The 24,809-nt window shown below is 41.7% G+C and overlaps 1 protein-coding gene, 1 long non-coding RNA gene and 1 other non-coding gene across 7 annotated transcripts in view; 1 reads left to right on the forward strand and 2 right to left on the reverse strand.

Annotated features, from left to right (window-relative positions):
- CCDC6 (coiled-coil domain containing 6) overlaps nucleotides 1–24,809 on the reverse strand; it is a 111,278-nt gene that overhangs the window by 4,096 nt on the left and 82,373 nt on the right. The window contains exons 4-9 of one of the 3 annotated variants that reach the window (XM_072823180.1): nucleotides 23,895–23,998; nucleotides 21,717–21,877; nucleotides 16,035–16,191; nucleotides 13,054–13,154; nucleotides 1,244–1,368; nucleotides 4–201 (exon numbers count right to left, since the gene is read on the reverse strand). In XM_072823180.1, coding sequence (XP_072679281.1) covers nucleotides 7–201; nucleotides 1,244–1,368; nucleotides 13,054–13,154; nucleotides 16,035–16,191; nucleotides 21,717–21,877; nucleotides 23,895–23,998 — 843 coding nt within the window. In that variant the 3' untranslated portion in view covers nucleotides 4–6. Of the gene's footprint in view, nucleotides 1–3; nucleotides 202–1,243; nucleotides 1,369–4,316; nucleotides 6,342–13,053; nucleotides 13,155–16,034; nucleotides 16,192–21,716; nucleotides 21,878–23,894; nucleotides 23,999–24,809 lie in introns of those variants that run through there. The other 2 variants (XM_072823181.1, XM_072823182.1) reach the window with 2 other exon arrangements.
- LOC140631866 (uncharacterized) lies at nucleotides 99–20,537 on the forward strand. 3 transcript variants are annotated; one of them, XR_012029390.1, is made up of 3 exons: nucleotides 99–224; nucleotides 19,672–19,761; nucleotides 20,169–20,537. It is a non-coding gene; the product is annotated as an uncharacterized lncRNA (long non-coding RNA). The 3 variants fall into 3 exon arrangements; XR_012029391.1 differs by lacking the exon at nucleotides 99–224 and adding an exon at nucleotides 17,477–18,588; XR_012029389.1 differs by lacking the exon at nucleotides 99–224 and having other exon boundaries at nucleotides 17,477–19,761.
- Nucleotides 5,878–5,981, reverse strand: LOC140632763 (U6 spliceosomal RNA). The gene has a single exon (XR_012030456.1). It is a non-coding gene; the product is annotated as a U6 spliceosomal RNA (small nuclear RNA).

Here is a 24,809-nt window from a genome sequence, read left to right on the forward strand (position 1 = left end):
CATGCATTAAGGCTGGGAGGGGGGGTGCGCCGGCTGCGGCGAGGGGGCGGGCGGCGCGCCGGCCGCGGGGGGGGCCGCAGGCTGCATGGGGGGCGGCGGCGGCGGCGGCGGCGGCTGCACGGGGCTCTGTGTGTTGGGAGACGGAGGCGGCGTGGGCCGTTTGAATTTGTCAGGACTGTTGCTTCTCCGCGGTGAAGGCCTCTGCAGAGGGGACAGAAGGGCAGGTCAGTCCGGGGCGGACCGCTCCTTTTTAACCGCCTGACCAGTGGGGGCTGGTGAAGGGGGATGGGGGGCCACAGAGCCCAGAGGCTAGCGAGTTCCTGGCCTGCCCCTCCCGCTCCCTCAAGTGGGGACGTAAACACCTTGGGGTCTGCACCGACACCCGTGAAAAAGCCACACGAAGTGACTATGAAACTTGCACTGACCAAATTACTGGACTCGGGCCCTTCCACGGGACAGTCCTAGAATCAAAAACAGCGCCACATCCCCCAACTGGATCTCCTCTGTCCCTTGTATGTCACCGAGTTGCTTCCATTGCTCTACTCAGTTATCAATATCCCAAAAGCTGCAGCTCAACCAGATGTTTCCCAACAAACCAATAAAAACAGCTTCAGAAATACCTTACTGCTTTTGTAGGATAAGAGTCTTCTTTTGAAGGTTTCCTTATTGGAACCAGTACCCTCCCTTCTTCACTATTCTCAAACTCCTGTGTGCTACGTTTTCAACTGTTCTATTAGTTCAACTTAATAAGCAGCTCTCAAGGAAAAACTCCCGAGTGAAGTCTGAACAAAAAGCATTTAAGACTCCTTCTGATTCCAGGAGAGAAAATTCTGAGTGAAACCAGAAATAAGGCTAATTTCAAGAAGAATACTGAAGATCAGTGAACTGTGAAGATGCCAACAATAAATATTTTAGACATTGTGGCAACCAGCAATGACTCGTTATAGCAAAGAGCTGGCCAGAGTTTAATTACGGCCTTGGCCAGAGTTCAAATTACATTTCACAAAGGATAATTTTTCACAGAAAGTGAAGCTGAAGTTTTGTCTCCTGGGAAGGATTTTAGTTTCAACACCAGAATTTGGTATCAAACTGCTGGGAAGTCTCTATAGATTGAAGGTGAACTGATGGTGGGAGGGAGAAAAAAAGTAAATGTCTAACAGCATCACCCCTGTTCTCCCCTAAAAAGAAGCCGTTGCTACCACCATCAGGAGTCAGTGTGGCTTCCTCCCCTGTGGATACTTACTGTGATACCATGGGAGGCTCCCATATGCTGCACATGAAGACCCGGGGAATTGTAGTAAGACATTCCGGCTCTTGTCAGTGAAGTCGGTGGCGTGAAGCCAACTGTGTGACTTGCATATGATAGACCTGAAATATAACAACAAGTATTATTTCAGATTCCATTATCTAGTGTCTTCAACCACCGAGAAGAATTTAAAATGCAAAAGTTTTCAGTCACCAAAAAAAATGAACACACATGAAAAGTGTGGTGGGCTCATCAAATCCTGCTGGGTAAAAGGGGATATAAAAGTCAAGTCCTAGAATAGAACAGAGAGCCCAGAAATAGGTCCACACATAAACAATCGAAAGGTGCCAAGAATACATAATGGGGAAAGGGTAGCCTCTTCAATAAATGGTACTGAGAAAACTGGATATCCACATGCAAAGGAATGCAACTGGACCCTTACCTTATACCATTCACAAAAATCAATTCAAAATGATTGGATTAAAGGACTCAGACATAAGACCTACAACTATAAACTCCTAGAAGAAAACACAGAGGGAAGGTTTCATGATATTGATCTTAGCAATAAGATGTCTCAGATGTGACACCAAAAGCACAACCACAAAAGCAGAAAATAGACAAGTGGGACTATATCAAACTCAAAAGCTTCCACAGCAAAGGAAATAACAGAAAAGCAAACTATGGAATATGAGGAAATATTTAAAAACCATGTATCAGATAAGGGATTAGTATTCAAAATATATAAGGAACTCCTACAGTTCAATAACAAATAACCCAATTAAAAAATGGGCAAAGGACTTGAACAGACATCTCTCCAAAGACATAGAAATAGGCAACAGGCATATGAAAAGATGCTCAACATCATGCAACATTATCCACAAGAGTCAAGATGTATAAACCACCTACATCAAACTCAACATCCAAAAAACAAAAAAAATCCAATCAAGAAATGGGCAGAAGACATGAACGGACATTTCTCAAAAGAAGGCATACAAATGGCCAACAGATACATGAAAAAATGCTTCCATCACTGGGCATCAGGAAATACAAATCAAAACTACAATGAGATACCACCTTACATCAGTCAGAATGGCTAAAATTAACTAAGGAAACAACAGATATTGGTGAGGATGGAGAGAAAGGGGAACCCTCTTACACTGTTGGCAGGAATTACAAACTGGTACAGCTACTCTGGAAAACAGTGTGGAGATTCCTCAAAAAATTAAAAATAGAGCTACCCTATGACCCAGCAATTGCACTAGCAGGTTATTTATCCAAGGGATACAAACATAGTGATTGATCCAAAGGGGCAACTGCACCACAATATTTATAGCAGCAATGTCTATAATAGCCAAACTGTGGAAAGAGCCCAGATGCCCATGAACAGATAAGTGGAGAAAGAAGATATGGTATATCTATATACACAATGGAATACTACTCGGCCATCAAAAAGAATGAAATCTTGCCATTTGTAATAACATGGATGGAACTAGAGGGTATTATGCTAAGCAAAATAATTTCTCTGTCAGAGAAAGACAAATACCATATGATTTCACTCATGTGAAATTTAAGAAACAAAGCAGGTGAATATAGGGGAAGGGAAGGAAAAATAAAATAAGACAAAAACAGAAGGAGACAAACCATAAGAGACTCTTACTTAACTATGGGAAACTGGGGGTTGCTGGAGGGAAGAGGGGGGGGATTGGGTAACTGGTAACTGGATGGGCATTAAGAAGAGCACTTGAAGTAATAAGCACTGGGTGTTGCATGCAACTGATGAATCACTAAATTCTACCTCTGAAACTATGCACACAAACTCCACCTGAATGTCCATCAACAAAGTAGTAAAGAAAACATGGTATATACACACAAGGGAATATTATTCAGCCATTAAAAATTATTTTTAAGGAGAACATAGAGGACATCATGTTGATCTAAGCCAGTCACAGAAGGGCAAATATTGCATGATACAATTAGGAGGCATATAAGTCAACTCATAGGAACAGAGAACGCAGTGGTAGTTGCTAAGAGTTAGGGGTAGGAAGAAATGCGGAGAATTACTGTTTGACGGGCATAAAGTTTCAACTATACAAGAGTAGGTTCTAGAGATCTTCTGTACAACATTGTGCCTCTAAGTTGGAGTTAACGTTTTGTTAAGAGGGTAGATCTTATGTCAAATGTTCTTATCCCAATTAAAAAAACAAAATCAGGGCAGCCCGGGTGGCTCAGTGGTTTAGCGCTGCCTTCAGCCTGGGTTGTGATCCTGGAGACCCAGGATCGAGTCCCACATCAGGCTCCCTGTGGGGAGCCTGCTTCTCCCTCTCCCTGTTTCTCTGCCTCTCTTTCTCATGCTCTGTGTCTCTCACGAATAAATATATAATATTTAAAAAGAGGAGCTTTCCACCTATTAAAAAACAAAACAAAATCAGACCTTTCCAGGAGTCCAACTGAGATACAGAGTAATAAAAAGACATGAGAAGAAATGAGTCATGTAGAAAAAATTAGAGCAAAGGGATCAACATCAGATGCAAGACAAGTGTCAAAAGAGACACTAACAATAATGAGACAAAACCACTGTATTTTGTGTGTGTATACCTGTCATAAAGGCAAACAAAAATCACTACTGATAATTTTGCAACTTCTGGTTACTCAACGAAGAAAACAGAAGCTCTATATATGCCACTGTTTCCAAAAAGAAACTGGTATTTAAGGAAGAAACAACCCCAAGCCTACTGTAATGATCTACACGGTCTTCATCTAGGACCAAAGAATCACCTCCAAAGTGTTTTTAAAATACTCAAGCCCAGACTTTCCTTTCTATTAGATAGGTCTGGGTTGGGCTTCAAATAGTTGTATTTTTCAAACAGTTCTAAATGTTCAAGCTAAGCTGCCCTGGTCTTTGCAAGTTACATGCTGCTGGTCCAGTGGTATGGAGCGAAGCTTATTTATCACTGAATAAATAACAGTGATCTTTATATCTTTGAGTTCCCAGCATCTACCAGGGCATCTATCACAGAGAAGTTCCATGTGAATGAATGGAATGAAAATGAAAACACAGGAGCAAGTTGAGGAGTTTGGATAGAACTATGTATTTTCAATCACTCTGGTTTTATTGTTGTGGTTTTAATTACCACACAGTTAACATACAGTGTTATATTAGTTTCAGATGTAACAGATTCAACGCTTATACACAATACCCCATGCTCATCATAGCAAGTGCCCTCCTCAATCCCATCACCTACCTATTTCCTCCATCCTCCTCCCACCTCCCCTCTGGTAACCATCAGTTCATTCTCTGTAGTTAAGTCTTTCTGTTTCTTCTCTCTCCTTATTTCCTTTGCTCATCTGTTTTGTTTTTTAAATTCCACATGAATGAAATCACTTAGTATTTGTCTTTCCCTGACTTATTTCCCTTAGTACTATATTCTCTAGTTCCATCTATGTCATTGCAGATGGCAAGATTTCATTTTTTATGGCTGAATAATATTCTATTATACATATCTATCTATACCCATCTGCTTTATCCATTCATCAATCAATGGACACTTGGGCTGCTTCCCTATGTTGGCTATTGTAAATAAGGCTGCACATAGGAGTGCATGTATCACTTTGAATTAGTGTTTTTTTTGTTTGTTTTTGTTTGTTTGTTTGTTTGTTTTTTGGTAAATACCTAGTAGTATGATTACTGGATCTTAGGGTAGTTCTACTTTTAACTTCTTGAGTAACTTCCATATTGCTTTCCACAGTGGGTACAGCAGTTTACATGCCCACCAATAGTGCAAAAGAGTTCCTTTTGTCTGCAGCCTTCCCGAACCCCTGTTGTTTCTTATGTTATTGATTTTAGCCTTTCCGACAGATGTGAGGTGATACCTCATTGTAGTTTTGATTCACAATTGATTTGTATCCCTGATGATGAGTAATGTTGAGCATCTTTTCACGTGTCTGTTGGCAATTTGTAGGTCTTCTTTGGAGAAACATCTGTTCATGTCTTTTGCCCATTTTTTAATTGGACTACTTGTTTTTTTATATATGTATTTTGGATACTACACCTTTATCAGATATGTCATTTACCAATATCTTCCCCTATTCCAGAGGTTTGCCTCTCAACTCTGTTGTTCACTGTGTAGAAACTTATTTTGATGAAGTCCCAAAAGTTTATTTTTGCTTTCGTTTCCCTTGCCTCAGGACATCTATCTAGAAATTAGTTGCTATGGCCTATGTCAGAGATACTATCTGTGCTCTCATCTACAATTTTTATGGTATCAGGTTTCACTTTTAGGTCTTTAATCCATTTTGAATTTGTTTTTGTGTACAGTGTAAGAAAGTGGTCTAGTTGCATTCTTTTTCATGTTGCTGTCCTGTTTTCCCAGCACCATCTGTTGAAGAGACTGTCTTTTTCCCATTGGATATTCTTTCCTGCTTTGTTGAAGATTAATTGACCATTGTGGATTTACTTCTAGGTTTTCTCATCTGTTCCATTGATCAATGAGTCTATTTCTGTGCCAGTACCATATTGTTTTGATTACTACATCTTTATAACTTGAGTCTAGAATTTGGTACCACCAGCTTTGCTTTCCTTTTTTTTTTTTTTTTTTTTTTTTGCTTTCCTTTTTCAAATTTGCTTTGGTTAAAAAAATATGGAATGCTTCATGAATTTGCATGTCATCCTTGTGCAGGGGCCATGCTAATCTTGGTATTATTCCAATTTTAGTGTATGTTCTGCTGAAATGAGTGCAATTTTCAACCACTTTGAATTGAAGATCAGCTATTAGATGCCAAGCAACATGAACTCCACTTGAACTCTTTTCTGAATACAATAAAAATAAGAAGCTGTTATTTTCTTTTGGCTTCCATGGCTGAGACTTGCAGCCTCCAAGCCTACCTTTAGTTGTCTTGTCCCAGAATTTGTGTCCTCAACATCAAAAGTCAAGGGTTTATTTTATTTCTTGATTTGACTGTCAATTAATGCTTTCTATTTGGCACGTTTCCATTCCAATTGTGGATCTGGGGTTCACATTTACAAAATGGAGGTCTGGAGTAAAGTCTTTGGAAACTAAGTGGCCATGTTTATTTTTACCACAAGGACTTCGTTCAGCTGGAGGAGGAAAGAAGAGGTTTTATTTAAATAGTTCTGAGGAATACAACCCTAATTCTGTTTCTTATGAAAGTGATGAAATTTAAGAGAAAGGCTATGAAAGTAGATCCTTATCCAAAGATTCTTATAAAGGCATCTGCCCTTGGCTCCAAGCTATCTCTTAATGTTGTGGGTCAGCAATTCTCAATAGAGTATCAAAGCCCTCACTCAGGCCCAAACCAGATGAAATCAGAACCTATGGAAGCAGGGCCCCAGGGCGGCCAGTGTACAAACCACAGTGACCTTATCACTCTCACTCTGACCTCCACTGCTCAGTTCCCAGCATGTCCTGGGCTTCTCTCTACCTTCTTCCCTGGCCATAAGGACCCTCGACCAGCCTTTGAAGGCAGACAGACTAGCCCCTAGAGCTGAATGCCGCATTAGCTCCAACTCTAGTTCTGCCACTTGGCACTGAGTGACAGGGGACTTCAGATCCGTCAACTGTAAAATGAGATTACTGTAGTGGCCTCACAAGGTTGCTGTGGGGATGAAATGAGTAACTGTCACAAAGTGCTGGGAGAGTGCCTGGCCACCGATGGCCTCATTAAGCTTCAGCTCATGAAGTTCCTTTAAGGCCAATCTCAAAAGTGCTCTATGCATAGCTCTCTCTTCTTCGAATCTCTTCTTAAAACTATTTCGATTTTTTACAATTATAACCTTTTATTCTGAAACCGTTTACCACTCACATGAAGCTGCAAACACATGACAGAGTTCTACTGGACGCTGCAGGCAGCCTCCACCAACAAGCTTTTCCATAAGCACAGCACAGTGTCAACCCCAGGAACTGACACAGGTCGCCTCCTAGTGACGATGACCCAGACTTGCATTGGACTTCATCAGGGTTTACTGCACTGCACTCTTCCTGTGTCCACATGTGTATACAGCTCAAAGTCATTTTATCACATGTATAGACTCAAGTTAACAGTCATCACAACTGGTCTGTCACCACAAAGAAACTCCCTTGTGTCAGTCCTTTCACTAATCACACCTTTCCACTCATCCTATGCCCCAGCAATGACTGATCTATTCTCTCATTGTAATATTGTCACTTTGAGAGAGTCCTATAAATGAAATCATACAGCATATAACCCTCCAAGGAGTGGATGTCCAACAGTTCAGCTACTTCACCTTCTGCATAAGATTCATTATGCTTGGCCTTGTAAAGTTTCTTATAAAGATGGGACGGACGCCTGGGTGGCTCAGCAGTTGAGTGCCTCCCTTTGGCCCAGGGTGTGATCCTGGAGTCCCAGGATCGAGTCCCACATTGGGCTCCCTGCATGAAGCCTGCTTCTCCCTGTGTCTCTGCCTCTGTGTCTCTCATGAATAAATTTTAAAAAAGTTTCTTGCAAAGAGTTTTGCTTCTTGTATTTCTCTCCTACACTTCCCCAAGCCTTGTTGTTGATGATGAGCTCTTAAGAGGCCACAGACTCTGTCTTAGTGCTTTTTGTTTTCCCTTAAGTTATCATCATGCACCAGACCTTCTGGCGCACAAATACAATACACGATGAGAATCCAAAAATACCTAGGTTGAAAATGCCAAACCCAAACACCAGTCTATTAATAAATCAAATACTATGGCTTTTCAAAGCTATTGCTACAATAAATTTCTCTTGCTCTCGTATAATGTATTAACTACAATAAAAATAATGAGACTTATTTCACCGTCCACAAGCTCAAGGCAAAATGAAGTAAGTACAAATGTGTATCATCTGTATGAACCCAACTATCTAAAGGAACACTGGGGTGGGGGGAGACCTCGGAAAACAGTAACCTTTTTTTTTTTTATTATTATTAAGATTTTATTCATGAGAGACACAGAGAGAGGCAGAGACATAGGCAGAGGGAGAAGCAGGCTCCCTGTGGAGTCTGATACAGGACTCAATCACAGGACCCTGGGATCATGACCTGAGCCAAAGAAGCTCAACCATTCAGCCACCAAGGTGCCCCTGAAAACACTAACATTTTAACACCACTTCTGGAGAGAAAGATTCAGGATGACTTTATTTCTGCCTATCCCCTTCTGACTGTCCCCAGATTTTCTTTAGTATCTTTTTGGTAATGAAAAAAAAAAAATGTAGAACCAAACTAAAGGCAGATACCTTTGCTTCCTTTTAAGATTATTTTAGATTATGATTTTATGATAATTATGTAAGTTACACTTAAGACCACTGTCTTCGCAAAAAAGTCAAATATAGACACAATTTCCTCTTGAAATCTCCCTTATCTGTTTCCATCCCCATCACTCCATCAAGACTGCTCTTGCAAAGTCAGCGGTGTTTCCATGCTGCCAGCTGCAACCATTCTCCACTCTTCACTGTACTCGACCCTGGAGGCCGTGTGACAAAGCTGACCACCCTCTTCTTGGTGAAAGGCTTTGTATGAGATCATATTCCAATTTTCCTTCCACTCCCCTGAGAGCCACTTCCCAATCTTGTTCACCAGGTTTTCCTCCTGTATTTGACTTCTAAATATCGCAGCTGTATCAGGATCAGACAGGAGGGCTTTTCTCTGCTCCCTTTATCTACTATGACTTGGTGAGATCTCTACTTCTGTGGCTTTCTTTAAAAATAAACTTTTAATTTTGGAATACTTAAGGTTTACAGAAAAGTGGCAAAAGTAATACAGAGAGTTCCAGGATGGCCACACTCAGAATCCCCTATTATTAACATCTTATGCTAGTATAACACACTTGTCACAACTAATAAACTGATACTGACACATTATTATTAACTCAGGTTCCAACTTGTCTGGATTTCCTGAAGTTTTACCTAATGTCTCTTTTTTGTTCCAGGATCCCACATAGGATGCCAGTTTAGTATTTAACTGTCAGGTCTCCTGAGGTGCCTCTTGGCTGCGGCAGTTCCTCAATTTTCGTTGTTTTTGAAGAGCTTGTCCCATTAGGGGTGTATTGATCAGATATTCTGCAGACAGATTATCCCTCAACTGGGATCTGTCTGTTGTTTTCCACGTGGTTAGACTAGGGTTATGGGTTTTTTGGGAGAAGTCTACAGATGTGAAGTGCCATTTTCGTTGTATGTAGGGTAAGATACGGCTCACCACTGTCAACGCAGACCCTGATGGCCTGGCTGAGGCCACGTTCGTCAAGTTTCTCCACTGTAACGTTACTTCCCCCGCCCCCCTTTTCCACACTTATTCTTTGGAAGGAAGACACTATGTCCTCCTACATTTAAAGAGTAAAGAGTTATTTCCACTTCCTTGAGAGCAGAGCAGCTACATAAATTATTTGGAATTCTTTCATAGGAGAGATCGGTTTCTCCTCCCTTGTTTATTTACTCAGTCATTTATTTATATTAGTATAAATTCATGGATATTTATTTTATGTTTGGGTTATAACCTAACACATTTTTTCTTTCGCTGCTCAGATTGTTTCAGCTTTGGCTTTTGGGAGCACTTTCGGTGGGCTCCTGTGTCTCTTTCACATATCTTCATCTTGCTGTTTTTTGAGCACCTCCTTCCTTTGTAGTATTACTAGATTTTCTGGGTTCGTCCTGTAGGTTCCCTGCTCCAAACCCTCCAACATCCATTTCTCCAAGGAGTTCACAGCTCTTTTCACTGGAGAATGGAATTAAAAACCCAGATCTGGGGACACCTGGGTGGTGTAGCAGTTGACCATCTGCCTTTGGCTCAGATTGTGATCTCAGGGTCTGGGGATTGAGTTCTGCATCAGGGTCCCCCCAGGGAGCCTGCTTCTCCCTTTGCCTATGTCTCTGCCTCTCTCTGTGTGTCTCATTGAATAAATAAATAAAATCTTAAAAAAAAAAAAAAAAAAAAAGAAAAAGAAAACACCCAGATCTGGGCAGTGGGTATGCTTGTTGCTAGTGGGGTAGTGGGGTGTGAACACTTTTTCAAACTTTGTTATACCCCATCTATGATTTAGGCACATCAAAATATGCTAATTGGGAGTGTCTTGTTGTTAGGCTGCCTAAAATAACGGACCTGAAATCAGCAACCTTATTGCTGATAAGTAATATTCTCCCCAAATATGATCTGCATATGTAAGTCAATACATTTTTTTAAGATTTTTTTAAAGATCCCCGAGGACCCCGTGATCACAACCTGAGCCAAAGGCAGACGTTCAACCACCCAGCCATGCAGGTGCCCCATGTCGATACATTATTAAGAAAAGGATCCTTCAAAAGTTCTAGGAAATAGAACTTTCAAACTGAAAGAGGAAGTATTTCAACAACTTGATGAAATACAAGACTGCCAATGTTAATCAGAAATGGTAAGGGAATAAATAAGCACTCACCATACTTAAAATGGAAATAAAAGCACACACACACACAACATAATTCCACTAAGAAAGTGATTAGATATTCTTAATACCAAGAACCACAACTTCTTCCAATAAAAACTAAATTGAAAGGCAAACTTGAAAATTCAGGTTTTGCTGATATACTATGTATAGAACTGCAAGGGACTAGATAAGGAGTAATTCTCTGGCCAAATATGAGATAAAATCTACTTTAACGATATTACACAACTTTAAAATAAGACACAAAAAGGTTCTTCTCACTTAGGCTGGCTGAAAGAAAAAAAAAATCTAGGTGTTACTTATTACTTTGTCCAAGGGAAAAGTAAATGGCTCATCTCTACAGGAAAGTCCCCCATACAGAGACAGTTGCAGTGAAAGTCAAAATTATGTACACAGAGTAAGATCTTCCGATTGAGTATCTATTACAACAGAAGTTGATATTCCCAACTAAGGTCTGATTTTTGCTTTTGCTTTATTCAAAGTCCACAACATTACACTTAATGAATTGGAAAATACATGCCTCTAAGGATTTCTTTAGGTTTAAATAAATCAAACAGAAGGCTAAATTATACTAAATATGAATCAGCATCACCATCAACTATAAAAACTATCTTCCATATTGCTCCTTCCTGAAGCATGCCTTCCTTTTATGTCAATAAGTTAGAAGGCAAAGAAGGACTTTATCGTGGTAATGAAACTGAAGTACTGTTTGGGGAAAATGGAGAGGCAGCAAGAAAGAGGGAGCTTTTGGAGAGATTTAAAGGCCACCAGGGAACAGGAGAAACAGATTCCAGAACATCCTTTGGGAAAGAACAAGGGGAGATGGTCACGCACTGCTCCATGACACGAAGTCCTTTGGTTTGTGAACAACTCCTCTTTACCCTGCCTGAACTGGACAAAAGTTGCTATGCTTTGTGCCGGATGTTCTTTTGATTTCTCCTCTTGAAAATAAAAAGAAAGGAAGGTCCCAGCAGCAGAGCACTGGGCAGGATCTAACCTCAGCATGTGCGGAATGTGCATTACTGCGGCCTTTCCCCTCATCCACCTGAAAGTCCACCTGAAGGGCATTCCCTGTTGTCCATTGTCACAATTGTCACAACACACAAAGTCATAGAACCCCTAACACACAGCTGTTTTACTTTCCAAACCCACAAAGCCTCTTCCTGCCGCCATCCTTCTAAGCAGGCGCTCACTTTATTGTGCTGTGAAACTCCACTCCCCCACACACATACTTTCTCCCCAGCTCTGTTTAAAATCTGTTTACCAGCAAGCACAAGAAACTCAGACTTGTCCCTTTAGTCACAAGATGCGATCCCTTGGCTGCCTACCTTTTCTTCCCTCCCTCCACTCCCCTGGCAGGTCCCTGGCCCCCTGCTTCCTCTTTCATCCTTGCTGGATCATTGACTTGCCCTCCTGGCCTGAGAGCCCCACGCTGTGCTGGTTCTGAGCCAGAGACCGGGAGGGAGGCCTAGGGGGCTGGTTTTTGGGGTCAGATGAAGACAAGCACGCCTTTGAGGGAAAGGCTTTTGAGGAGCAAAGCCCAGATGCAGAAGCAAAGCCAAAAGCAAGGCCAGTTTCTTCATGCAGGGCCTGCCTGTTGGGGCCCAGTCCCACTACATGGGTCAGCTCACCAGTTGGCTCACTAGTCAGTTCACTGACCAGTTGGCTCAACCACCAGTCGGCTACCCGGTTAGCTCACCAGTCCTATTCACCAGGCAGCTCTCCAGTCTGCTCACTAGTCCAGCTTACCAGCTGGCTGACCAGCTCACCGGCTGGCTGACCAGCTCACCATCAGTCAGCTCACCCACCAGTCGGCTCACCAGTCGGCTCCCCAGCCACCAGTAATCTCAGGAGGCAGTTAGTGCTCCAAAGGACAAAGGATTTGGGAAGCAAGACCTGCCCCGCCTTGCCACCTCCTGGACCTGTGACCAACAGCCACTGAACTTTTAAATCACTGCTTCAATTTTAACATGGGAAAATGATGCCTATATTAATTATTCTGAGAGTAGAAATGAGATATAATGTATGTAAAATAAAATAATAGAAGCCCCAGGAGGTGTGCTATGCTCCATCTTAGACATCTATGCAAGGCTCTGTCAATCCACTGGCACTTAAAAATCAAAGACAGTCTTTTAAAAAAGGATTTTTGGATTAAAATTCCTTTTCAACAACAACAAAAAAATGAAAAAACACCAGCTGGCCCTATAACATTTATGCTTAAAAATTTCAGGCTAAAACTCTGTCTTGATAGTGATTTGTTTTTCATGTTTCTGAAAAACACATGACTGTTCTCCCTCTGTTTACAAGATTTTTATATGCTAGAGGGGAGCATATTTGGGGATGCCTATGAAACATACCAGAAATCATCCACAGAAGTAGCTGAGAACGTGTACTCACCGGGTGATATAGGCCTGCTTGAACTTGGCGAAGGTGTGTAAGGGATCGGGCTGGACACAGTGCGAGGTCTTAATCCTTGTGCAGACATCTCGTTAAAATACCTAAAGGAGGGGGGGGGAAAGTATCAGAACTGCATGCATTATTTTTTTTTTTAAGATTTTATAAATTTGAGAGCAAGAGCAAGAGAGAGGGTGTTCACAAGCATAAGCAGGAGGAGGGGCAGAGTTGTAGAAGCAGACTCCCCGCTGAGAAGGGAGCCCATGCAGGGTTCAATCCTTTGAAATCACCAACTGAAGACAGATGCTTAACTGACTGAGCCACCCAGGCGCCCTGTGAATTGCATGCATTTCAGTAGTTCTTAAGAGAACTCCTAAGAGACAATGTTTGGGGTTCCTATCTTGAGGTCAAACTGGGTATTGAGAGAGTGATGCTATGGCTAAGAGACATGTATAAAGCAGGTGTCACAAGGCTCCACTGCTTAGTAAACACCCCTCTCCCTAGGGGTACAGGGAAGGGAAATATGGAACACTGTAGCTCCAGGTGGAGGCCTACTAACAGCTGTGCCATTCAACAGAGAGGACTGGGCTTTTCTTCATCAGATAATAATAGCTATGTAGAAATCTACCTCCACTGTCCCAAGGATTATTGGCACATCCATGTTTTGATGACTACATTTAAATTGTTATTGAAACTCAAACTCAAGCAAGCCCTGCAAGATTTATGTCATCAAATTAATGCTTAAAGTTAACAGGTATTCCTGTGAATTGAATATTTAAAGCTTAAAGGTAATGGTATTCCTGTGAAGTGGATATCAATCATTTACAAGGTAAGCCTTGCTTAATAAACAGCCACATACTGGAATGTAGCAAAGACTGAGCACTGTGCACCTACTGTAGTCCACCTGGCCACACCATGCCGGCTCGGACTTCATCCCAGATGTGGAAGTCACATTGGACCTGAGAATACTCAGGCCTGATCATCAGGAATGTCAGCCTTCACTATGTGAACAAGCACAGAATGCTGACAAGGAGAAATTTCTGCTTGAGAGACTTCCCAACAAGCTAACCTTCGGCCACATGTGCAGGCCTCTTTATCCCGGGGAAGATCTCAGCCCTGACTGCCAATCGGTTCACGACAAGAACGTTAACACGGCCATTTCCGCACTAGTTCATTTGACTCAAAGAAAACTGGGCTCCCAAATCTGACATGCATCTCTCAACTAGAGCCCCATTCCTAACTCTGCCCGCCTTTGAGGGCAGCCTGCCAAGGTGGCACCAAGTTGCATTTATTGTAACCTACGTCCAACAGGCAGCAAAACTGCCTCTTGGTCTTTAAGGAATAAACACACCTGTAGACACCTTAAGTTTCCAACTATTTTCTTTCTCCCCAATGTGACATCATCATTTATAACAGGGAGAGGAGTCTTTATTAAGCCACTGTATTCTAGCTGGGATAATGTGACCTATGAAAAGGTAAGGCAAACATCTGGAGTAAATACCAGTTTTCTGGAAAAAAAAAAAATTATCTGGAAGCCTAAAGTAGCTTCAGTATTTTCACCATGGTGGAAAGATGCTGCCCCTCAGAGTGTGCCGCACTCAAAATCAGGTACAGGGCACCATGTGGTGTTAATACAAGATCTGCTCTATGTCTTAAGATAGTATATAAAATAGTTTAGTATTCTAGCTGATGGTTTTAGTCAAATGGCTTTCAGAGGACAAGGATTTTAGTGAGAGGGGAACACTGTTGGAAAGAAATCAGTGAAATTCAAGGCTTAAAAAAAAGTTTATGATATAAACTTCTGAGAAAAAATATTTATTTTTTTCAAATGAGGAAGCATATATACAGACATTTTAATTATAAGCCATTATAAGTTTTTTTATTATAAAAATATAGACCTCCGTTATAGAAAACCTCAGATTTTTCTTAAAATGATAATACCACTGAACACAGGAAATTGATCAAAAGCTTTGTTAACAACCCTCTGGATCTATCCAGTCACGGAAAGAGAAAGGAAGTGATTATGAAGTGTTCTGGTGTTGACAGTCAACATGATTCATCATGATCATTAGGAGATCCTGGTCTCCGACACTGACTGCCCAATCCTGTTGGAGGAGATGCCTAAGGGAGCTCAGTCTGACCCCTCACACTAAGATACCAACACATAAGGCCAGGGCAACCCTGATCCAGAACACAGAATTTCCTTGCAGAAATGATCTGGTTCAAAGAAAGCCCAATTTCCCAAATGCTGGGTTTCTCTGTTGATTGCAATTTTTTTAAGTTGGATTTGTTGCTGTCGCTTATCCTGACAATCACCTCACTCCCAAGCGGGGGTGTCGTGGGGGCTGGTGGTGTGGGAATGGGTGGATTCTGGACAACTGGATAAGAGAGAAATGCTGGGGCCATTGCCTCTACTTATTAACCACAGATGACTCTCATTTCAGCCCATTTCTCGGTGGGATAATGAGAGGGTTAGTCGTAGACGCTTCAGCAGTTAAAGGCACTGCACTGGTTTTATTTTTTTAAAGTAGCTGCAATAAGGCTCAGCAGTTTCCAAGTTGTTAAGATAAGACCTCTGCCTTTCAGCACCCTCCACCTGATGATCCTTCCAACCCAGACCCACGTGGAGCTTGCTCATCCACATCTAAAACTTAAGATGCTCCCATACTTTGAACAGACACAGTGCAGGACAAGAGAAACTCAACAACTCTGCAAACTCTGTCTCTCTATACATAACCCTCCATTTCTCTCTTGACCAAGTAATTTTAGAAAGGCAATTTATTCTTGGTCTTTTGTGTTTACGGAAAATGGTCAATCTTCCATATTCCCCATGCTCAGTATCTACTCTGATGTGGTGGTGGTTGTCATCACCACAAGCAAGCGTAGGAGCCATCTCCTTCCACATCGAGCCAGATGTGAGGGGAGAACTCTTGGAGCCTGGTCTGATTTGGTTTTCTCACAAGGCTCATAAGACATGCACACACCTTTCGTCATCCATTTCCAGGCTGGACTCGCTCTCGGACAGCTGTCGACAGAGTGCTTCCCTTCTCTCCATCTCTCTCTGCAGCTTCCTCTGCAGCCGCAGGTTCTCCTCCCGCATGTGACGTTCCTCCTCCAGATACTGTGCCATTTTCTCAGAATCTGAAAGGCCAGAATCCTCCATTAAACCATGTTTCATGGAGTCATACTCCAATGTGAACTAAGAAGATAGCAGTCTGGCTCCTATGCCACAAAGAATGTGGTTGTTCTCCCACGCACGAGGAGATCTGGATTTAAAGTTTACCCCATGTACCAAAGTTTACCAACAATTTGCATTTAGAAAAACATATAGAAAGCAGCTTTGCGAGGTTAGCTATCTTCACTCCCACTGACGTGCCTTCTGAAGTGCCATATGTGGAGGAGGAAATGAATGGTGGAGCCATAGCAAAGTCAGGACTTAGCAGCCACCAGAGCTCTCTATGCTGCTAGAGCAGAGAGGTGGGAGCCCAGCTGCGGTGAATGATTCGCCCCGGGGTGTCCCTCAAGGAGGGACCAATCCTGCTGCCCTCAGCTCTAGGCACAAAGGGGGCTGTCATACCTGTGCACCGGTGCACTACAACACACTCGGAAAGTTAGAATCTGTTTATGAAAATAAAAACTGACACAGTAAACAACTTCAGATGCATAGGTCAAGTCTAACTTTTGGTGTGTCTATAAGACTCTATTTCTGCCTCGCGCACAGCCTCTCTGAGTCAAGATGGCAGGTGAAGACCCCTATGCAGCTGGGCTCCAGGGATGGAGTCTTGCTGATGACAAATACTGTTCTTCAGGGGCTGCCCCGTATAACGAGGCTTCTGCTACAAGTACTGGTTTCCTAGGCCAGAGCCAAACAGCCTCAGAGCTCAACACTGGAGCTGGCTGAGCCCATCAGATTCTCTCTTCAGGAATCTGAAATGTGGGACTGACAATTTCATGAGGCTCTAGGATCTCCTTGCACTGAGTTCCCTAGAGCTTTCGCAATCTCTGCCTTTCTGATGTTACTCTGTGCAGGATTGCGGGGTACCTTCTGGCACCACTCCAATGAACAATAAAACATGGCCCTCTCCAACCCCTTTGCTGGTTTACTTCTGACAGAATATGTTGTCACCAAAATAATACTAATATAAAATTCAGTATCTGCCCATCTTCTTGCTTCCTTCCTTTTTCCGCTCTCTCAGCCAATGAACTTGGGAAAAGTAAAATCTCCATGTACTTCTCTTTTCTGAAAAACAGCTACAAAGTGTGAGTGGTCATGATCATATCTAAGGGGGAGTCCTACAGGTTACTGCTCCATATTATTAGCCCACTCCAAATTTAAGAATGAAGGAAGGAGTGGAATTCCACACTGACCCATTCTTTCCCACAAAGTGACCTTATTTCAACTCCTAATCCATCCAATTAGTTTGTTTTAAGACCTTTTTATGAAGGTCTGATGTTTTAGCAAATAATGATTTCTGATGATAAATATTCAATGATTTCCCAGACAGCATCATTATAGAATATATAAAAGCTTCTTGAACATCCTTATTTTAGAAATTCAAATAAAAATACCAAAAACACTAAGTTATTAAACACTATTATGTGCACTAAACACTAAATCCCTCAGTTGTTTTAATATAACCAGAAACCCTGCTGTCTAATCCAGATGCAAAAATCTCTTTAATTGAAGGCATGCTGGGAAAATATTTACAAAGTACACTTTTAATATAAGCGATTTAAATTATTTCACCCCAAATATGCAAACCTGCAGAATTTTTCACTAGCTCAACAGGAAGCACTAGATTGGCCCCTTGGAGTATTATTGTTTCTAGAACAAGAGGGGCGGCTGTTGGAGCAAGCTGCCTTTCTTTTCTATAAATAGGAAAGCTTCAGAGAATTGAGGATTCATGAGGCTTCCAGAACAATCATTTAAGAGAAAACACTGTCTTTGAGATGCAGTCCTTTAGCATCTGGGGAAATCAGCAGGGGACTCCTTAAACAATAATCTATACACAAGAACATCAGTCAGCAGGAGTGATGACTGGAGGACTTGCCTGGCATCTGGACAATTAACCCAGAAGCTAGAGGACAGAGAAGGCACCAGGCCCAACACCTCTGGGTGTGACAGACCAGCCACAGATGGCTGACACCGCGGTATTCCTTGGGTGCCCTCTGCTGGCACATCCCCACACTTGATTTCAAGACTGGATTTACTCTCATCAGTCACCTGATGTGACTGTGACTTATGATGTAAGAAAGGGTCACCCTATCACCCTCTCTTACACAGAGCTCTCTAAGACTTAGGGCCACAGCTGATGCTTCCCCCAGCCATCTCAGTCAAAAACCACATCGACAGAGGGGGACTTCTGGACAGACTCCAAACAGGAGGGTCTCATATGATCTGAATGATTTTACATTCTTTTAAGCATACGGTTAGAAAATGCTGATGCCCAGAACCCAGCCCAAACCAGAATCCTAAGGATGAGGCCTTTTCATCCGTATACTGGAAAGTCCCTGAGTGATTCTTACATTTAACCCAAGGTGAGAACTATTGGGAAACAGGTTCGAGTGCTGATTCAGACAGACCTGGAGGGTGAGGAGCCAAGCACCCAACAGCAGCCTGGGGGGGCAGGCTACCTGACTCGGGAGGAGGAAGCAAAGTCACTAACTCATCCTCTAAACCAGTGCAGACCTGTAGTGAGCCAGCTGGGCACCACATGTCCCTTCTGCTAGTCAGCCTTCTCTGCCCTCACAAAATGGCACTTATGGATGCTTCTGTTCACATCTGCAGTCTCTCCCAAGACCAAACAGTGCCACAGGACAAGAGTAACTAGAATAAAAAATTCTCCCTCCATTTCTTCTAACAACTGTATCTAAGGCACAAGAAAAGTATACAAAGTAATACGTGAACCAACAGCTCTGAAAGGCACTTAAAGACCTATCTGTCCCGCACACCAAAAACTCAAAAAATATCCTAACATTATCTAGTATTTGAGAACTCACTGATTTGTTTTCATAACATGTATGTGACGGCCCTCAACCTGAGGTACACATCAGAAGCCCTTGCATTAAAAAAATAAAATATATATAAAAAAAGGAGAACCATTACTCCCAGAGTAAGCCCAGAATCCTGTTTCAGGTTTGAGAGAATAATGGGCCCCCGAAGATGTCCACATCCTAATCTCTGAGGCCTGTGATGAAGTTTCCTTACGTGGCCAAAGGACTTTCCAGATGTGAAGTAGTTAAGGACCATGGAATGGGAATTTACCTTGGATTATGTGACTTGCAAATATAATCACAGGGTCTTGTAGGAAGGAAGTAGGGGGTCAGAGTGGAACGATGCACCCATTGATGCAGGCAGGAGTGCTGCCAAAGCAGGGAAGGGACTATGAGCCAAAATGGGTAGGCAGCCTCTAAAAGCTGGACAAAACCAGGAAACAGAGCCTCTCTTAGAGCCTTCTACAAGAAACCAGCCATGCTGACACCTTGATGTTAGCCCAAGGAGACCTATTGTGGACCTCAGACCTCCAGAACTGTACTTTAATACACTTGTCTTACTTTAAGCGACTAAGTGTGTGGTCATTTGTTACCACAACAACAGGAAACTAACACTATTTCTTATAGGTTCAGGTTCCCAGGATGATCTTGAGTCACCATCCCAGATGTACTACTGGACTAGAACTTGCAATATACTTTAGAGAGGAAAACATAAAGGTAAAAATCATTGAAATTTTAAATGCACTTGACTCCACAAATCCACTTCTGGAGTTTATCCTGAAGATGTTCTTCCTCAGGTGTCACATGTGGGGACAAAGATGTTTATTGTAGTTTATTGTGGTTGCATCACAACCAAAACGGGTCCACTGGTATGGGACTAGTTAAATAAATTCTGGTATACAGCACTGACGGGCGATACGTTCTAAGATCCTTGGTGGATGCCTGACACTGAGGATGACCCCAAACACTGTATATACTGGTTTTTTCCTAAATATACACCCTATGATTCAGTTTAATTTCTAAATTAGGCACAGTAAGTGGTTAACAAAGTAATATTAAAAGAGAACAATTATAACAATATAGTGTAATAAAGTTCTATTAAGTGGTCCCTGTCTCCCTTGCAGGGGCCCAGGGTAGGCCACTCCAAGATGAGCCACTTTGGCATGAACAGTATTTTGAGGTAAAAGCTTTCCACACCCAGCAGATTCAGAAAGCGCTCTTTACCTCCCCTTCAACTGCCTGCCCATATCAGGAAGAGAGCTATGACAGAGACTCCTCTTTATCTAGAAGACTTATCTACGTAATAGGACAACCTTTGTTTTCCAAACATTTCTTCTCACCTTCCCGCTAAGGTCCATCTCCCTTTGTATCCTCAGACCCCTACCTTTTTCCCTTGCTCATATAAGCTTTCTGGTGCCTGGCTGTCCTTGCAATTTCCACGTCTGTGTGGATTCTCTGTACATATGCTATTAAATTTGGTTTTCTCCTGTTAATCTGTCTCATGTCGATTTGTTTCTTAGTCTGGCCAGAAGGTCCTTGAAGGGCAAAGGAAATTATTCCTCCCCAACATTCTCAAAACATCTTACTGTGCTGTACTCACCCTCCTTGTGATGAGATGACATGATAAAATGCCTATGTAAGGAGATGAAGTGAGGGGAACGGCACAGTCGTTGGTGACATATCATCACTACTGACCCTCTGACGGTAGGTCAGGAGGATCACCAGTCTCCCACTGCAGGTGACCACAGGTAACTGACACTGTTGAAAGTGAAACTGTGGGTAAGAGGTATCCATTCAACCTAATACTAAGCAGCTTTTAAAAAGGGAATCAAAAAAAAAAAAAAAAAAAAAAAAAAAAAAAAAAAAAAAAAAAAAAAAAAAAAGGGAATCAGACAGCTCTCTGTATGTATTGGTAAGGAAAAACTGACAAGATATAGAAAGTAAAAACAGAAAAATACAGAAGAGTGTGTTCATTCTCCTGCTTTTTGTATAAAATAAGTTTACATAGACACATACGTGTACCTGGGAGAATAGATTTTTAAAAAACGTGTAACTGTGAAAAATGGGTGGTTGGGGGTCAGGGGTGAGAGGGAGAACCCCTCTTCCCCTGCACTATCTATTCAAATGCATCTGAGCAGCCTGAAAGCAGGAACAGGAAAAACCCAAGTAAATGCACAGTGACCTAATCAAGCGTTCAGAAATCTAGTTCTTTTGATTCCCAACTCAACATCTTGACATTTACCCAAACAATAAGTATACATTTTAAAAGCATTTCTTCTTCAAGTGTGATGAACAAATGTCAGCTGATGCTAAAATTTAGTAGTAAGAACGATAAACACTCTATTCTCTGCCTTAATTCCCTGAAAGCACATTTGTTCCTACAATCTTAGAGATAAACACAGGGAGAATATAGTACCCGATTCTGAACCCTCCTGAAATTATTTGCTTTTCTAGAAGTATTCTAAACTATTTGCTTGTCGACACTACTATATAATACTTTCAAAAATAATTGATTCCAGGATGATAGAAAGATGCCTATACATATGTACTGGTAATGAAGTACAGTATGGATCTGATTTACGCAAGTTCAATGGTAAATACTAGTAAACCCTGCGCTTGGTAAACAGATTAATTCTGTACACAGAAGACCAGTGAAACCAGAGGCTACATACGCTGTAGCTGAGCGGCTCTCAGCTGCTTCTTCAGCCTCTCCACTTCATTCTTTAAGAACCTGATGTGGCGCATCATGTTTTCTGGAGAGTCTATCTCCATGGAGATGTCTCTAGGCGACGGAGGAGCAGAGACCGGCTGGTCTAACTTCTCCTGCAGGATTCTTCCGTGGAAAGAAAAATTCCAACAATGAAACACAGTTTGCCTTAGAAGACAAAACCACATACTAGCAGGAGAGTTTGTTTTAATAGCAAGCTCCTGTGAATCACCGGAATTCATGGGGCTGTCGAATTCAGACTCTGCCTATTTTATACGTACTTCTGGTCTCCCTTTCCTGGTATCCAGGTCTAGGGCAGAGGGCAAAGCTGAAGGATCCACCCTCTTCTTTTTCTTTTAAATGACCACTGGTAATTAAGCATTAGTGGAAAAGTCTCCCAACATTTGCTTCCGATTACTATGCCTGGCATACAGTAGGCGCTCAGAATTATCTGCTGACTAAATGCTCGCTACCTTGTTTGAGGGAACAGATACTTAAGAAATTTCACTCTCGACATTTTCTGGTCAAACTTCCAAATTAGGGCAACGCCTGTGGCGCAGCGGTTTAGCGCTGCCTGCAGCCTGGGGTGTGATCCTGGAGGCCCGGGATCGAGTCCCACGTCGGGCTCCCTGCATGGAGCCTGCTTCTCCCTCTGCCTGTGTCTCTACCTCTCTCTCTCTCTCTCTCTCTGCCTCTAGGAATAAATAAATAAAAATCTTTAAAAAAAAAAAACTTCCAAATTATGTACCAGGATCCCCCCTTGGAAGGTGACACCATATAGACTCCACTTCTAAAATTCCCTCCTGAAAAAAACAATCCTGAAGGCACGGCAAACCAGGCTGAAGGCCCTTTGCTTATGGCCACAGCACAGGTAAAAAGAGGACAAAACAAAATCATAATCACTGGGTTAGTTAATTGGTGGTCCCACTTCTCTGCCAATTATTTTTAGTTTGGAGCATAAGGAATGTGAATATTCAACAACTTTTCACCGACTGAATGATTATTTCATATCATTTACCACAATACTTTGATACTTACACATATAAAACCTCCAGCTGTGTTCTGCAAAGGAAGACAAACTGGCTATGGACCTCTATGTCTCTTTTTATAAGCCGCTAGGGTCTTGGTTTGGTTTGGCTTTTAACTCTTTACCTTTAAGTCTGCACAAATGCAAGTTGTGAATTACCTTCAAGCCTGCCTTTGTTGAGAAAATTGGTTGTTAAATATTGTAATGGTCCCTGCCTTTATTAAATAACTTTTCATAATTCAATTTATTAGTACCACTACATAATGCAAAACATACCCGACTCAACTACATACAGCTTGAATATTTCCCTAGAGATAAAGCTCTAATTTTCACTTTTCTTAAAGCCTGTGATATGACTATATTTTGCAAATTTAGAGATGAACTCAAAATAACTTACGGATGTTCATCCAAACCAAATACTGATGGCGAAAGGACTCTGGTTAGCAAACAAAAGATCCTAGTGAAGTAGATTAATGAACGTTTTTAAAAATTCCCTTTCTACACCCACACACACACATCCTACATACAGAATCCCACATTCTTCAAGTCCTGCTTCATCATCCCCAATATATGCAGTACTTAAAAATTAGGTTCCAGAAATGTTTGCTGTTGAATGACATTTCACATCCATGTACATATATTTAGCACGATTCCTAACCTTAACTATGGACAGCTATTTACAGTAAGTTTTAAAGTTAACAGATTTTCCTATTAAAATCTCAGCCTTCTCAATGAAGTACATTTTTAGAGATGTGTCATATTAACTGTACACGGTACACATCTAAGCATGTGAGAAGACTGGGGAAGCCAGTTCAGTAAGGTAAAAAGTTAAGTTGCAGTTATCTTTCCCGAACATTTTAAAGGTGAACAACAGCACCTTGACTAATTTCCCCATAGCTTTCACCCCAAATGAAAGGAAATTTTACTGGGACTCTAAGAGAGAAATATAAAGAGGTGACCAAAATGAGAAGAGGTCAAAAGCTTTCCACTTTTTTTTTTTTGGTTTGGCAAATTACCCAAGGAATTAAAACACCCCTTTCTTATTCATCAGCCACACCCAGAGAAAAACCCCAGAAGTGCATGCGCCCCCACACTGAACAGGAAGACTAAACAAACCGCTTCTCAGCTTCAAGTTTGTCCATCCTTTTCCAGAGACGATTAACTAGTGCTTCTTGTTCTTGTTCCAAAGTATTTTCAAGGTCGATCTTCTCTCGTCTCAACTAAAGGAAGGAAAAAAGTTTTACTGAGAATAGCAAGCCATTTAAACTTTGTTAATGAGATTTTTTTGATTGGACTGTTAGGACCCCCTTACTGAAGAAAACTGCAAAGAAATGGCCAATTTCCTGGCAGACACATTAAGTGCATCTAGTTCTTAAACTTTAATTGAGAAAACCGAGACAGGTTCATTCTTTGATGTTAAAGCTTAATTGCTGTCTGGTACATGAATCACATTGCTTGTTTCAGCATTTATTCAAGGCACATGCAAAGTCTTCCTTAAAGAGTGTTTGGGGGAACTCGGCTTACCACTCATACCAGGACTTTTCTGGGTTTGTGCCCTGACCCCAGGCCTGCATGGAGTTCGTGTTAAACCAGAAAGCTTATATTACCATTTATATAAATAACTCAATACCTGAAGACAATTCTACATATTGATTAATGGATGCACAATACTAATTACCCCTGAGGAGGTAGGGAAAAGGAAGGTTTGATGGGGCAGGGGGGAGTATGCAGTTGTAAAGTAAGCCCCAAAATGCACTCTACTTCATGAAGAGCAGCAGAAATGGGAAACTTCATTAAATCAATCAATATTGGGCAATACACAAATACTGTGAACAATGCCAGCCACTGGCTAAATAGGGGTGTAGCAGGGAACCAGGTCAGAATTTTCTACCCTTATGATACATTTTAGTGGGGTTCAAGACAGTAAATGAAATAAATTACATACTTTGGTAGAGAGTGAAAGAGATATGAAGAAAAAGAGGGCTGGCAAAAGGGACAAAGTACAATAAATTTCACAGCAACATGCAGAGG

This window comes from Canis lupus, chromosome 4 (genome assembly GCF_048164855.1).
Source record: "Canis lupus baileyi chromosome 4, mCanLup2.hap1, whole genome shotgun sequence".
Lineage (NCBI taxonomy): Eukaryota > Metazoa > Chordata > Mammalia > Carnivora > Canidae > Canis > Canis lupus.